The following is a 17,713-nucleotide window of genomic DNA, read 5'->3' on the forward strand; positions in this document are numbered from 1 at the left end:
AAATAATTGAATTCATTCAAAACGTATCGTAAAAACAAAATAAATAACATAATATAAATATATATTGGTGAAATCGGCCATTTTTCAATCAAATTGATTGATCGCCTGCTCTAGTTGGGGACCCATTGCGGTGCATCGGGAAGGAGCCCTACATGCTTCGCTGCAATAATATAAAAATGATATTATCCCTTTGACTACTGTACAATCTTCGAGTGGCCTCTGGGCCTTGATAAGTGGTGACTCCTTTGTAAAAAAAAATTAATTAGTCCACAATACATTGTAGTGTACATTGCACTGTAGAGAACCTACTGTTGATTTTATAAAACCGTTTTTTATATATAATGGCTTGAATTGAAGTTTAAAATACAAAATGTCAAGTATCATAGTTCGATTGTGCTCTACGCTGAAACATTCATTTCGAACGCGCCCCTATCTTATCAAAGAACTTACTGTTGATATTATGCGCCGGACACTTCAGACTGATCATTCTTTAAGACTTTTCGATTATCGATTTTTGATACTTAACCTATCTAGGAACACTTCTAAACATAAAAGTACATTTGTGTGAAATTTAAAAATAAAAAAAATCAAGCCAGCCGTTTTGGAGTACATAGGAAAAGAACTCACACGCACACACAGACAAAGTACCTTTATATATATATATATATATATATATATATATATATATATATATATAACTACGTAATTTACTCACATAAATTTATATACAAAAGTATAGATTTATGCGTAAAGTTTAAGTATTTACTTCAAAAGTGCTCAATACGTAGGTAGAGCTAGTTAGTAAGTTATAAAATGTATATGGCGATTAATAAATAGAAAATGCGCATATAAAAACGACAAACAACCACAGAATTCGCGCATAAGCCTGAAGAATCCTAGAGTGGATGAAACGCGGAATATTCAGTGTAGCTTAATCGCCATATACATTTTATAACTTACTATATATATATATTACATTTTCACTCCAAACAAGGCACATTGTCTCTTGATGTATGGGGCTACTATCAGGGACATAAGCTACAGGGGTACTATGTGGGGAGTTGGGCAGCAAGATGTCGGTTCTCGTTATACTTGAACTTCTGCATGTCAGTACAGTTGGGGAAGCAGGAACCCGGAAGGGAATTCCGAAGTCTAGCGGTTCTGGGGGAATAAACCACTGGAGTAGAAGGCTTTCTAACATCTAGGGATCTCAACTGTGAAGGGGTGGGATTTAGCTGCTTGTCGAGTTTGTCGGGAGTATTTACGTCGAGGGGTACAAGTGCTTGCAGTTCTTCGGAGCAGTCACTACTAAGATACTTGTAGAACAGGAAGAGGGATGCTACATTTCGTCGATGGGACAGAGGCTGAAGCTTAGATGACAGTTCAGGACCTATCAGATTGGCGACTCTCTTTTGAACCTTGTCTAGGAGTGAGAGACTAGTAAAGTAAAGCTCAGAAAAAACTACGCGTATTTATCTACGTTTCGACGATATTAATCATCTCAAAGGTTTAAATATAATAAATATATATATGTACTTATGATGAAAATTGTAAAACTAATATTTCGACGAGATAAATAATTTGAAGGAAATAACATACCAGTACAATATGTAAAAATATACTTGTTGTGTTTGTGATGTGAAAAGGACGACTTTGTTTTATTTCAAAACGAGAAAAAAACATTTGAAGCCATCTACATAAAAACCGTAAACGTTGAATCAAAAATATCGTCTATCAAACCAGTTGCACGGTCCTTCTACCACAGAAGAGAAAGCCTGACTTTGCACCATCATATTTTTCATTGATTCGTCTGAGCTCAAATTTATGACCCTCCCCCCCTTTTTTTTTTTACACAGTGATCACCACTTATCAAGGCCCGGAAGCCACTTAGGGATAAGGGTTATTGCAAGTACATTACATTAGTGTGGAGATTTGATGAAGTGTTTACTTAAGGGGGCGGTTCATTCATCTTAAACTATATCCGATGGTGAGGCCACAGCTTGTAGGCCTTAGGGAGTGTGGATCCACCCTTTAATTGCCATTGCTCCCGGTTCACTCTGACCCGGAGTGGTAATACCTGTTAGGGTCCCAACTATAGGTTAAATAGAATACGACTTAAAAAAACAAATATACTATATTAAAAAAATCGTTCTTCAAAATCACCAGATTCGGCATTAAATAACCTGAAAAGGGTTGATATGCCGTAAAAGAAAACAACCAACCAACCAAACCAGTTGCAATATTTTAAAATGCCTGTCGTAACACTTTTCATGTGACCTACATTATACACACCAGAATTTGGCTTGCTAATGACCTCAAAAACACCTGTTGCCTTCCGCTTACGAATATGTACCATTGGCCTCTACTAATTCCTTTCTTCAACAGCTTTTCTCAGCCCATCGTACATTTAACTCTCTCCCGAAGATGATTCGACCACGAATCAAAAACTTTTGTGATAGATATGGGAAATATATGAACATTGTTGATTTTCACACACACACACACACACACACACACACACACACACACACACACACACACACACACAAAATAGATGAGAAAAAATCTAAATAATAAAAAAAGTATAATTAAACAAAAGCTATTTGTTACCTTTGATAATGTTTGTTTAAATGAAACAACGCTGCCTAAATACACACAATAATTGCCAAGGCTTCTGCTAGGAAAGATGGGCTCTCTTTACTGTGCTAGAACGTTACTCACGCTTGAGAGTATCCTGTATCTCTACAAATCCCCTATTCGCCCAGCATGGAATGTTGTTGTCACATCTGGGCCGGCGCATCTGCCACTAGTATCTCGCTTCTAGATACGGTTAAAAAAAAAAAGGAGTCACCAACCTAATACGTCCCGCACTGTCAGCCAAACTCCAACCTCTGTCCCATCGCCGAAACGTGGCATTTCTGTATCTGTCTTAAAAGCACTTTAATGGTAATTGCTCGGACGAACTAAAGCACTAGTACCCCATCGATGTAAATACTCCCGACAAACCAGACATGCAGCAAAATCCCACCCTTACATTGTAGAAATCCCTAGTTGCCGTAAAGCCTTCTATTCAAATAGCTTCTTCCCTCAAACTGCTAAACTTTGGAATTCCTCCCCAGGCCCCTGCTTTCCTGACTGTAATGTCATGCAGAAATTTAAGTGTAATGTGAACAGACATCTCGCTTCCAAACTCTCTACGTTGTCTGCGAATTTTTTCCTCGCCAGTTTCCTTAGCCCACCGTTCATTTACCCCTTACCCGAAGATGATTCCATGCGGAGTCGAGAATGTTTTTGACACATGGTGTATATATATATATATATATATATATATATATATATATATATATATATATATATATATATATATACCCGTTCACATACACCTTTCGCGATAAAGATAGAACCCAGAATTAGATAGAATCGAGCAATTGCATCGACTGGGGAGTCGGCTAATCTCAGTTAATGTTTGTAGATGTGATATCTACCGCCTGCATACCAGCAGTAACTATCTTAGTTGTATAGGACGCGTTGCTTGTCACATCGTAGAATGTAGAACTGGATAAAAATATAAAAATTTAAAAAAATCGAGGCATAGTCAATAGATTGCGCCGTGGCCCATATAGTTGGGTTGTTAGTATTGCACACTTCATGAGTGCGACGACCTGGGTTCGCGCCTATGTCGGAGCACGTCACTGATGAGATGCAGTATATCGAAACCCACTTTGGGTCTGGCGTTGTCCGTTGTCGATGCAATTGCTCGATTCTATCTAATTCTGGGTTCTAGCTTTATCGCGAAAGGTGTATGTGAACGGGTATTTATATATCTATATACAATCTCCACTTAATGTCTAATATACAGGGTGTTCCAAAAGTCTTTGGCACATTTTGACATTGAATATCTTAAGAACTATTAAGATATTGGATCTAAAAAGAAATGAAAAATATCAAAAGCCTTACAAAAAACTTAATGCATTTAGCTTTAAAATGGTACCACTTTCATCTTTCTACTATTCAGAGGTATGAAGATATGTGGACTTGAAATGTGCCCAAGACTTTTGGAACACCCTGTATATAGATAGATAGATAGATAGATAGATAGATATATTTATATTTTTTAATTAACTAAAGAAGCACTTGTTTCATTGTAAAAGAAAAGAAGAAGAAAAGTTGCCTGATCTGTACAGTCTCGATAGGGGGCGCTTCAATCCCTGTGCACACAATGTCGTCTAGGCTTTCTGATTCAGCCGGCGATTAGCTGTGGTTGAGTGAATTGAGCGCCGCTGAGCCGGTCGCACATATACGGATCTAAAGGGATTATCGGCTAGGGGCGTGGACCGACCGATCACTTGTTTTTATCTTATGTCAACGACGGTGGATTAAAAAAGGAATTTCGAATGGACCTCCTCCCCATCCTATTCACTCGCTTTAACTTTTTATTAACCTCCACCCACGCTAATCATATTTATCTACTCGTATGCGCGCGCACACACGCTTCCATTTTTATTTATTGTATTTATTTGCTTCCCTACGAAAGCAAAATGTGACACAAGGTCGTTTTTAATGTGGGGTTAAACCAGCTCCCCTAAAACAAGGGTAAAAGGAGGGGGGAACTCTGGCAATAATTGTCTCAGTATGAAGGGTTTCCCCTACATTGTCCAAGGACCAATTAACTTATGTGCAGCATCTGCAGGACAGATACTACACTTTGATCCCGGCCCGAAGGCCAAGAACATTTTTTATTTATTATAAGTTGGGCTCTGCGGTGTTGTCCGGGAGAGTAGCAAGTAATTTTCAATAGCAATAACAATTGATTTTGTTTTTTACTGTTGATGTAAATTTTACTGTAAAAAACGGAAAGGCAAAACTTCTTACGAAATAAATAAATAAATGAATAAATAAAATGAAAACAGAAAAACAAGACTTACAAAAGCAGAAAATATTTTACAAATAAATGTTTAAAAAATCTTACAAAGAAAGAAAAAAAATATTTAAAAAAACAAAATATCTTTTTAAAAATTAAAATAAAATATCTTGCAAGAAAAAAAAAAAAAGGAAAATATCTTTAAGAAAAGAAAAACATATCTCGTTGAAAATATCTGGTTGAATTAAAGAAGTAAGAAAATATTTTATAAAAGCGAGACAATATCTTGTAACCAAAAAGAAAAAAAAAGAAAATACCTTAGTGAAAAAAAATAAAACAGCTTATAGAAAAATACTTTATAAAAGAAAAGAAAATACCTTATAGAAAAAGAAAATACCCCATTAAAAAGAAAACACGTAATAGAAAGAAGAAAATATCTTATAGAAAAAAGAAAATATAATAAAAAAAAAGAAAAAAAAGAATAGTAAAAAGAAAATGCTTTCTAGAAAAAAAATACTTAATAGAAAGAAAATACCTTATAAAAAAGGAAATATTTTACAGAAAAATCTCATAAAGGGAAGAAAAAATCTTATGAAAAAGGAAAAAAAAAATTATAAAAGAAAAGAACTTAGAACTGCACGCCTGTGGAATTGTCTTCCGTTTTCCTGCTTTCCGGCTGACTACAATATGGTTTTGTTCAAGTCTAAAGTAAATAAGTTCTTGATGAGCCGTTCCATATAAGTTATTAAATTTACCAAATTTTCATTACTAATGATTACTATATTGACCAACTTCTACTGTACACTCTTTAACCCTTATCCTTGAGTGGCCTCTGGGCCTTGATAATGTGGTGATGCCTTTGTAAAAAAAAAAAAAAAAAAAAAGTGCTTATTTAGTCGCAATTAAAAATTGTATTTCAAGTCTAATACATTTTGACGTAATTACCTATCATACTAAAATTAGTAATATCGCCGAAAATTAGGAAAACTAGAAAAAAAAAATTATCAATTAGAAAATTAATTCAAGTAAAAATCAACTTTATTGTAAATTGTTTGTGTTATTTCGTTCAGTTTTACTTGCTTAAATGGGATACAACGGTGGTCTAGTCGTTAACGACACCGGCGACCTGGTTATTCCAAGTTCGAATCCAGTTCGTTCCAGAAAAAATCACTTTTACTTAGGATGTTGGCAACCTTCATGTAGCCCCTCCTGCAAATGCATAACGTCTTTCTAGAATTTATTCTGACTAGAAAATATCGGGGAAAACAACGACAACAGAAGATTCGTTCGACATGATGATGATGATGATGATGATGATGACTTGATTAAATAACAACAACAAAACAACTTATTTCCTCTACTTTACTGTTATTTCACCACAGTGTCATTTGGACGTGAGAAGCTATTATTTGGAACCAAATCTACAGAGAAACTACGTAGGAAGTTGAGCAGTCTGTTCACTTGAACTTCTGCATGTCAGTACAACTAGGGAAGCAGAGAGCCGGTAGGGAATTCCAAATTCACCGACTGCCATTGTTGATAGCACCATTTCTCGAGAGTCTAACATTCAAATACCTCTGCCTAATATTCAGAGACAACATAAATTGTAAGAAACGCACGCCAAGTCTGATGGAGAAAAGTGGACTCCCTCTACCAGGCTAGAAAACTTGTCACATCTACACATGTGCTATGTCTTTATAAAGCCACCATTAACACATGCATGGAATATTTTTGTCACATCTGCGCTAGTGAATCAACCACTAATCTTGCCCTGAATTGTGCTAGGATTTGTACTAATTTCAACGCGACATGTAAATAGGTAATACTGTTTTCACCTGAAATGCGTGAGTTTAAAACACTCTCTAGTCAACAAAAGGAGGAAAAATAAACTAAACCCCAGAAGAAAATAATGGCGTTATTTACTGTTTTAAAACATTATTACACCTACCAGAAGAAAAAGATGAAAAATGAAATATTCGCAGACTAAAGTGTAGAACGATAAAATTGTCGCACTACAAAAGACGACATGATACAACCGGTTTTCATTTTCATTTGTTTTTTTTTTGTTTTTGTTGCAGACCATCAAATAGTTGCCAGTTAAGTACAAATCCTAATAATTTTACTTATTTCAACATGACAGTAGATAATAATGTTTTCACCTGAAATGCGAATGTTTAAAACATTCCTAATTCACAAAATCATCCAATGATTTTATTTATTTCGACATGACACTTAAGTAGGTAATAATGTTTTCACCTGAAACGCGTAGGTTGTCTGGAGAGATTTCCACGAAAAGAATAACAGTAAGACATTAAACCGTATCTAGGGATGTAGTGATGCGATAGTTGATAGACGTTTTTTTTTTTTTTTTCGTTTTTTTTTTCATTAATATTTCACCTTTAACAAGGCACAGAGACACTTATTCATGAGAGGCTACTATTTGGGACCAGATTTGCAGAAATACTATTTAGGGAGTTGGGCAGCGAGATGTCTGTTCACATTACACTTACATTTTCGCATGTCAATACAGTCAAGGAGGCAGGGGTCCGGGAGGAAATTCCAAAGTGCAGCAGTCAGAGGGAAAAAGCTGTTTAAGTAGAAGACTTTAAGGCATCTAGGGATCTCTACAGTGTAGGGGCGGGATTTTGCTGCTTGTCGAATTCGTCGAGGGTATTGTCGTCGAGGGGGGTACTAGTGATCAGAGTTCTTCAGAGCACTTGCCATTGAAATACTTGTAAACAGGTACATGGATGCCACGTTTCGGTGATGGGCCAGAGGTTGGAGTTTAGTTGATAGTTCAGGATCTTTTAGGTTGGCGATTCGTTTTTTTTTTGTTTTTTGTAACCCTGTCTAGGAGCGAGAGACTAGTGGCAGATGCATTAGCCCAGATGTGGCAACAATACTCCACGCATGAGCGAACCGGTTATGTAGAAAGTGGAAACTTCCACTATAAATTTGATTAAGTAAGAATAGGAAAATTTCCACTAGAAGTTTTTTTTTTTTTTTTTTTTACAAGGGTGTCACCACTTATCAAGGCCCAGAGGCCACTCAAGGATAAGGGTTAATAGGTATACATTAGTCATTGTGATTTTAGCATAGTAAACAGTGGGAATTTTGAAACTTGGATTACTTAGGGGGATGATTCAATTAGAACTTGTTCACATTGGACTTTTTCTTTTTTTTTTTTTTTCATAGGTATCAACTCATTTTCAAGGTCAAAGAGGCAACTCAAGGATAAGGGTTAAAGAATGTACAGTAGAAATTGGACAATATAATAATCATTAGTAATGAAAATTTGTTAAATTTGATAACTTATATGGAACGGCTCATCAAGAACTTATTTACGTTAGACTTGAAGACAACCATATTGTAGTCAGCCGGAAAGCAGGAAAACGGAAGACAATTCCACAGGCGTGCAGTTCTAATAAAAAAGCTTTGTTCATGAAATCTACGTTTAGGTTTAGGCACAGATAAAGAGTGGGGGGAATTATTGATAGTGTTTACAGCTAGACGAGTGTTTCTTGTGAAAGTTTGGCGAGGGGGGACCATAGATTGAAGCTCAGTCGAACACTTTCCATGAAAATAACGATACATCAGAGACAAACTCGCAACATCTTTTCTGTGAGATAGAGGTTGCAAGGAAGAGAAAAGGACATCTCCTACGAGGCTACGAAGTCTATTTTACGTAATGTACATTCTGGTGCAGGTAAAAAAAATCATTGAAAATTTATATCTATATCATTAATTGCTAGATGAAAGCTTTGTTCATGGAATTTACGTTTAGGTTTAGGCACGGATAAAGAGTGGGGGGAAGTATTACGAACGTTACTCACCTGTCGTTCTGTTAAATGTAGCAATTTGGCCAAGCGTTTCCTCTCTGGGGGAGAAAGATACTTTTGCGTCGCAAATCTTTTTTCCAGTTCCACTGTTTGATCGTTGGAGAAACGGACCTGTCCACCTTTGCGCTTGTGGAGAGGACGCTGGACAAAGTGATTCCATATTAACTGATTCTTCGGTGAAACTGGAATTAGACATAAAAAAAGTATAAACACAGAAAGAAAAACAAAAAAACAAAAACGTATAAATCGGTATTGAAAAAAAAAAAGAAACAAACAAGAGCATATACGCTGTGAGACTGCATATCTCCGCCTGACAATATTTTGATTGGCACACGTCTCATCTAGTACGGCACAATCACGTTGACACACCGGTTCTCGCCAGATCACCGAAGTTAAGCAACGTTGAGCCTGGCCAGTACCAGATGGGTGACCATTTGAGAAGGCTAGGCGCTGTATGCACCTTCTGGGAAGGTTGGGCGTGGGGCCAGCACCCTGACGCTGCAAAAAGGACTCCTCGCTAAAAAAACATCTACAAAAGTTATAGATGGCCTGTGCCCCTCCACGGGCTCAAGGGCTATGGATGGATGGACGTCTTATCTGGGCTTTCAAGAAAGTCAAAAGGCAGCAATCAGGTAAACTTCAAAAGAACGGTCTCGCAATGTTCCAGGATAGATCGTTAGCTATTTAAATAAGGGGACGCCAAAATTGGGCCTCTAGATTATGCAATATACACGTAAGCTGCAGGGGGCCATTTGCCCGAAGTTATATTTAAATTATAAATGCCAAAAATTAACATTTGGAATCAAAAAAATATTTCAATAATACATTTTCCTGTGATTTAGTTTTAGACTAGCGAGGGTATCCGGCGTTGCCCGAGTGTGAAGAGGTGGTGTAGTAAGGAACCTCGTAGTAGTAAGGAGGGAATCAAAACAAGAGTAGGCAGCTCGGGTGGAGAGAGGTGTTAAAAAAAGTGGTAGTAGGCAGGCAGGCAGGCTCGAACCCGGAACGCGAAGGAGGAAAAGAAGGTGAAAAAAAAAACCTAACGTCTTAGCTGATGCGTCCATCGCGAAACCGGAAGTTGCAAGTGTTCGAATTAAGATCAATCAATCCAATGGAGACGATGACTTTCGAAAATGTCGACGCAAAAACCGATCCCTCCTTGTAAAAAACGGCCCAGTTGAAGGATTTTAGTCAATTTTTGGATATTTGTCGTCCGGGATACGATGCTTCGTAACAATACCAATTTTGTCAGGATCTGTCGCGTGTGTCGAAAAGGCAGGCATACAAACACACATTTTGCCTTTTTATTATAGATAGATAAAATTCGCCACCTCTAAAAAAGACACCCTTTACGCAATTTTTTAATTCATCACGTGTGTGTGCGCGCATATGAAATGGTTTCAGCAACAAAGAAACAGAAATGTTTCTCAGCGACATCTGAAGTGACCGTTTTACACTAAAACATCACACACGCACGCATACTGTCTGGCGAGCGAGGAGTTAATCATACCAAAGAGGTTTCCTGTGCAACCAAAAACGAACCTACGAAGGTCGAATAAGTTGACACACTTTATGCCCTGCAGCTTTGAACTGTGCCTATCAAGATGGGAAGCGATGTCGCAAGAGATTGGCAATTTCCTTTCTTTTCCTTTAAAAAAAAAAAAGAAAAAAAAGAAAAAAATTGCGACGGCGTTTGAAGGTTTCCACGACATTAAAAATAATGGCGAATTTGGATCTTAAGAACGAGACTAAAAAACTGAGAACGAGGCTAAAAAACTGAGAACGAGGCTAAATGAACTAAAACGAGGTCAGCAACGAGGCTATTAATTTAAGAGTCTAATTACTTAACTTCTTTGGCTTGTCGAGGCGGTCACCAAATGTTTAATATATTAAGAAAACTGTGATAGTTCTTGCGTTTATGCTGTAAGGATGTATGTCGACCTGAAAAATAAACCATACTTCCATTACTAATCTTATCTATTTTTATGTATATATACTAGCAGGACGCCCGTAAAATACGCTTAAATATGATATTTTGATTAACGCAGATTTCATATTTATTATTATATTATATTGTACCCAATATATAGAAATGATTTAAAAAGTTAAGAAAAAAAGAAAAAAAAATGACTCATGCGCCACCACCGAGAATCGAAACCAAAGCGCTTAGCTTACGATTTACTTTTTTCTTTTGACGTTAATTCCGGAGTTATGAAGACATGTTTGCTGCAAGGCTGAAAATTAAAACATGAACTAATCGCTATTACGTTACGTATGCATATACGTAATGCCGTCGTTCGACCTACATCTGGCAAATTTCATTTTTTTTTCTAAATTTCACACTTTTGTTAGTATATATAGAAAGAGGTCTGTGTTTACTATAACCTTTTATATAGAGAGCAGATTTATATTATCTATCTATCTATACATATATATATATATATATATATATATATATATATATATATATATATATATATATATATATATATATATATATATATATACTAATATATGAAAGGAACTTTGTCCGCGGTTGCATGCGTGTGTATGTGCGAGTTAGTTCCCTATGAACTCGAAAACAGTTGAGCCGGTTTTTATGAAATTTGAACGAAAGTACTTTATGTGCCTGACGGTGTTCTTAGATAGTTTTTGTATCGGAATATCTTCGATGCGAATCGATAATCGAAATAATCCGATAAAAAAGGAACAGGCGATTTTGACCAAAGTTAACACCGTACACAGCCTATAATCACAAGCACATATATATAGTAATTTATAAAATATATATGGCGATTAAGCTACACTGAATATTCGGCGTTTCATCCACTCTAGGACTCTTCATGCTTATGCGCATAAGCCTGAGGAGTCCTAGAGTGGATGAAACGCCGAATATTCAGTGTAGCTTAATCGCCATATATATTTTATAAATTACTAACTAGCTCTACCTACGTATTGAGAACTTTTGAAGTAAATACTTAAAGTTTACGCATAAATCTATACTTTCGTATATTAATTTTATATGAGTAAATTAAATAGTTTATATATATATATATATATATATATATATATATATATATATATATATATATATATATATATACTAGCAGGGGTGCCCGGCGTTGCTCGGGTGTTTGGAGGTGTATGCTGTGCAAAAAAAAGCAAAAAAACAAAAAAAAATGGTTAATTTTTTAAAACTTTGACCCCTATTATGACCCCTTAAAATTTATAGTTTCGGTCTCAAATCACTTTATTAAGTTAGACCCATATTCAAGGAACCTAAATCTAAAATATCAAGTGTCTAGACCCAAAATTGTCGGAGGAGTTTGGTAGAGTTCTTAAAGGTCAAATCGTTGAAATTTAACCCCTTAACAGCCAGATTTCTGGCTGACATCCGTCACATCGATTTTCCCAAATCTCAGTACCCGGTATTTCAAATTTCGAGTCTATAGACTAAAAATTGACAGAGTTATTGCGTAGGGAAATGTACACAGACAGACATACAGACAGACAGACAGACAGACACGTTCACTTTTATATATATATATATATATATATATATATATATATATATATATATATATATATATATATATATATATATAAATACCTTAGAGGAACACCTGGACACAGCTACTAAATATTTGTCCATGAAATAAAACATTATTGTAAAAGAATTATTTGTTATACAAAATACAAACATCACATTAAAATAAGAAGAAAAAAAAATCATCGTTTATTGATAAAATAGCCTTTTTTAAAACCAATATACAAATTAGTGAACTACATGGGTAGTGTATTAAAAACATGGCGCGTCTATTGTGTAAAGTTGAAATATAGCATTTTAACTTGACTTTTAGTGCACAAAATGAGCCCAACTTTCGCATTTATTCATTTAGAATATAAAAAAGAGAAAAAGAAAATAACGGATAGTTTCAAAGAAAATAAAAAGTGTTACCGGAAGTTATAGACACGCCTTTACGGCAGTCGTAAACGAAAACATAAATGGAAACATAAAAGTTTGTTATTTTTTCACTTTTTAAGAGGTCTTGTTTATTGCGAAAGTTTAAAATATCGTTTCCTCCCGTCTGTCGCGCTAACGTTTGAAATATCACTTGCAAGGTCTGTCATGCTTGCATCGCTTTCTGATTGTCTGTCAAGCTATTACTTCGGTCTGTCGCGATTAAGTTTGGAAAGCACATTCGTTAGCATATCACGCTTAAATTTTAAATATCACTTGCTTATTATTAGTTGTACACAACATTTTTATTGGTCTGTCAAGATTAGTGTTAGATTACATTTTATTAGTCTGTCAATCTTAGTTTTGGCTTACATTTTTATTGGTCTGTCATGCTTAGTCTTAGATTATATTTTTATTGGTTTGTCAAGCTTAGTTTTAGATTACATTTTTATTGGTCTGTCAAGCATAGCTTTAGATTACTTTTTTAATGGTCTGTCAAGCTTAGTTTTAGATTACATTTTTATTGGTCTGTCAAGCATAGTTTAAGATTATATTTTTATTGGTCTGTCAAGCTTAGTTTTTGATTACATTTTTATTGATATGTCAAATTTAGTTTTAGAATACATTTTATTAGTCTGTCAAATCTGTTTAGCTACGTTTCAGACTACATTTTTATTGATCTCTCATGCTACAATTTGAAAACAAGACAGAACAAAACATTTTCATCGCTAACCGCGCAGATCAAATGGACGTATCTTACGCGGTTTTTTTTTTTTTTTAATCGGCCAACATGCAAGACTCAGTACTTGTCATCACACTGAGTAAAAACAAAGACACACTTTGTGACACTCTTTCAAGGCGGAAACATGCCCAAAAGCAGACGTGTCGCTAGTCGTACGTGCGGCCGCCACCGGGTGCGGTCAAGTGGTCAGTGAAGTGGACGGGTCATTCGGGGCCGCACTCCACTGGCTTTCATATTTAACTTTGCACGCAAACACGCAATTGTCATTAAGGCGTCACAATTAAATTTTCCTTTTTCGTATTCGTTAACATTCGTTATCTCATTTTTTTTTTGGGGGGGGGGTGCTTGTCCAGAATAGTCAACAAAGCAAAAAAAAAAAAAAAAAAGAAAAAAAGAAAAAAAAAGATTACCAAAGGCAACGTAAGTTATTCTTCTATCGATCTGGATAAATCTTTTGTGTTTTAACTTATTTTGAAGTGTTTATTATTATTATTATTATTATTTCTTTTACTGTTGTAACATAGTCGTTATATCAAAGACCTGCTTTCATGGATTGTTGAAAATCAAGTGTCAAGACAAGATACCAGACACAGAGGTCAAACCTCCCGTCAGTACACACCATGTTACAGCAGTATCAAGTTCGTTGGGAAGGTCATATATGCCGCATGCCTGATTCAAGACTCCCAAAACAGCTTCTTTATATTGAACTGTCAAAAGGAATAAAACCCGCAGGAGGACAGCGGAAACGGTCCAAGGACACTCTGAAGGCCTCCCTCGAACAGTTCCGTTTGTATTCTAACTCATGGGGAAAACTAACCCAAGAAAGATGTCCCTGGCGTGCAGCGACTCACAAAGGGGCTACAATTGCTGAGTCCTCACCCAATGAAGAGCGCAAGAGAAAACGTGACGTCATAAAAGACTTAGCCGTCTGCACCTCTGATACAGAATTATCCCAGAGGTGTCCAATACGCGGGAAATATTTCAGAGCTAAAATCGGCCTAACAAGCCATCTTTGAACCCACAGAACAACTGCATGATCATAGTCATTTTTGCACGCGGTAGACAAACATGATGATGATGATGATGATGATGATGATGATGATGATGATGATGATGATGGTCAGCATCATCATCGTATCAAAGGAATACGGGAAAGGAGGAAACTTGACTGACTTTCGTTTTTAACAAAAGCCTTTATATCATTTTTTTATTGGGTTCGTTTGAGATGTGTAAGTAATGACTTAATCTACTATACATGGCAGTCTACACTTCGCGCCGCCGGCTTGGTCATTTGCATATCTTTATTCGGCTGCTGCTGTGTGGGACCCATCGTGGTGCACCAGGAGGAAACCCGCAGTAACTTAATCTACAATACATTGCAGTCTACATTACACTGTAGAGCATGCACTGTTGATTTCATCAAATTATTTTATATATAAAATAGGTTGCATTCAATTTTCAAATGCAGAAGTCAAGTATCATTCTGCAACTGTGCTCTAAACAGAAATATTCATTTTTATCACGCTCCTGTTGTATAAAAGAACTTACTGTTGATTTTCTATGCCTAGCCTTTCTCCTTGTGTGATGATGGTGGCTCGAATTAAAAGTTAAAATACAAAAGTAAAAGAACAAACAAAAGCACTCGTACTTCTAATTTATAAAACTCACTATGTCTGTCTGTCTGTCTCCATATTTTCAAACTATAGTGGGCAAGTTGAGAGTGTGTTTTTTTTTGTTTTTTTTGTTTCGTTTTTCTTTGCATGACATGGTCTGTAGGTTCAAACTCCGCACGTAAATTTCTTAATTTTATTTACATTAACTGCAAAGAATTTTATAATACTTGAAAATTTACGCGTTTCTTTTCGTTTTTTTTTTAGGAGGTTTAAACCCAGCACGTCAATTTCATAATGTTTTTTTTTGCGTTAACTGGAAAGAAGTTTATATAAAATAATTTTTTAAAAGAAACAGTAGTTTCTCTAGAGTGCAATGTAGAATAACATATTTTGGACTAAGTTACTGCATGGAAGCATGTGAAGCTTCATCCTAGGTGATTTCACGGATTTCAATGACAACAAAAATATAGGAGTGTGAAATATTCATCATTCAATTCCGGGCAACGTCGGATCTCCCTGCTAGTATATATATATATATATATATATATATATATATATATATATATATATATATATATATATATATGTGTGTGTGTGTGTGTGTGTGTGTGTGTGTGTGTTTAGACTCAAAATTGGCTGAATGGTTTGCTAGAGACCGCAAAGGTCAAATCTTTTGAACTTTGACCCTTTGGCAGCCATATTTTCGGCCAAAATCCGAGTAAAAAGCTTGTTCGTGTCTGACTACACTTTATGTAAAATTTCAAATGTTTAGACCAAATATTGGCTGAGTAATTTGGTAGAGACCGCAATTTTTTTTTAAAATTTGATCCCAATTTTGACCCCTATCATTTATTATTTTGGCTCAAATCAAATTAAAAAAATTTTGATCCATGTCCAAGTAACCTACATCTAAAATTTCAAGTGTTTAGACCCAAAATTGGCGGAGGAGTTTGGAAGAGTTTTCAAAGGTCAAACCGTTTAACTTTGAGACCTTGACAGCCACATTTCTGACCGAAAACCGATTAAAAAGATTTTCCCAAGTCTCAATACCCTTAATTTCAAATCTCAAGTCTACAGACTGAAAACTGACAGAGTAGGTAGGGAAATGTACACACACACACACACACACACACACACACACACACACAGATAATTTCACTTCTATAGGTATAGACAGATAGATAGATAGATAGATATATCCCATTACTATTTCTATATATAAGCATGCATAGTTCACATTTAAGAAGTGCTATATAACAAAAGGCCAATTACTGATTTATTTTTCAATTGTCTCCGGCCATCTTTTGTTCTATTTCTAGGCCCGGCCGGTGTCAAGTGTCGGCCACTTGGGATGAACAAGTTTTCATGGAATCAATCCCATTCAAAAAGCGTGCAATACGACTTTTCAAGCCGGCCAATCAATGGCTGGTCACATCCTGTTTAAGGAAGGGTCGACTTCAGGCGCGAATCAAAAAAAAAAAAAAAATGCATAATTCAATTTGATGTTGAAGCGGCGTCTTATCTTGCTGGAGCATACTTGTGCGGTTACAACAAGTAGACAAACAAACAATCAATGGTCGGAAGCAAACGGAAACCATTTGTGTGTCGGAAATGAAAACAGTGTTATTAAATCAAGGAGTGTATAGGCTAATATGTCTCTGCTATTATATAAAAGTCACTTTGTGTGTGTGTGTGTGTGTATGTGTGCGCATGTGTATATGTGGGGTTGTGTGTGTGTGTGCGTGTTGCGTGTGTGAGTCTTGTGTGTGTGTATTGTGCGTGTGTGTAGTGTGTGTGTTATGTGTATGTTGTGTGTTGTGTGTGTGTTGTGTGTGTGTTACGTGTATGTTGTGTGTGTGTTGTGTGTATGCGTTGTGTGTTGTGTGTGTTGTGTGTGTGTTGTGTGTGTGTTGTGTGTTTTGTGTTGTGTGTGTGTTGTGTGTGTGTTGTGTGTTTTGTGTTGTGTGTGCGTGTGTTTTGTGTTGCGTGTGTGTGTGTGTTGTGCGTGTGTGTGTTGCGTGTGCGTGTGTGTGTTGTATGTGTGTAGTGTGTTGTGTGTGTGTTGTGTGTGTGTTTTGTGGGTTGTGTGTGTGCGTGTGTGTGTTGTGTGTGTATTGTATGTGTGCGTGGTGTGTGTTATGTATGTGTTGCGTGTGTGTTGTGTGTGGGTATTGTATGTGTGTGTGGTGTGTGTTATGTATGTGTTGTGTGTGTGTTGTGTGTATGTTGTGTGTGTGTTGTGTGTTATGTGTTGTGTGTTGTGTGTGTGTTGTGTGTGTGTTGTGTGTGTGCGTGTGTTGTGTGTGAGTTATAAGCTCCGAAACGGCTGAGTAAATTTCACAAAAAGTTAATTTATATGTCTGGCAATGTTCCAAGATATTTGTCGTCGAAAGTCGAAAAAAAAAAAAAAACGATCCTAAAAACAAGTCTTTCTTTCTTATAGATAAAAAAAAAAAAGAATTTTAACGGGCGAGGGGGGAGGGGTGATATCACCCGCAAGGGAAATAATAAGATCTCAACAAATAATTTCTTTTGTTAGAAAAAAAAAAATAAATAAATAAAAAAATAAAAAATTTATTGAGATCTGGAAACATAACTCAGTGATAGAGCATTCGACTTTAGAGAAAATATTAGCAAATATTATAAATGGTTTTATACCTAATTTGCTAAAGTGTAGTATCTGTTCTTCAGATGCTG

At 36.0% G+C, this 17,713-nt stretch overlaps 1 protein-coding gene across 1 annotated transcript in view; it reads right to left on the bottom strand.

Annotated features, from left to right (window-relative positions):
- LOC145267028 (uncharacterized) overlaps positions 1-17,713 on the bottom strand; it is a 104,908-nt gene that overhangs the window by 17,549 nt on the left and 69,646 nt on the right. The window contains exon 3 of the mRNA XM_080122958.1: positions 8,695-8,882. Within this exon, the coding sequence (XP_079979084.1) occupies positions 8,695-8,882 (188 nt within the window). The remainder of the gene's footprint in view (positions 1-8,694; positions 8,883-17,713) is intronic.

This window comes from Euprymna scolopes, chromosome 42 (genome assembly GCF_053919585.1).
Source record: "Euprymna scolopes isolate OS-2025 chromosome 42, ASM5391958v1, whole genome shotgun sequence".
NCBI classification, from domain to species: Eukaryota; Metazoa; Mollusca; class Cephalopoda; order Sepiida; family Sepiolidae; genus Euprymna; species Euprymna scolopes.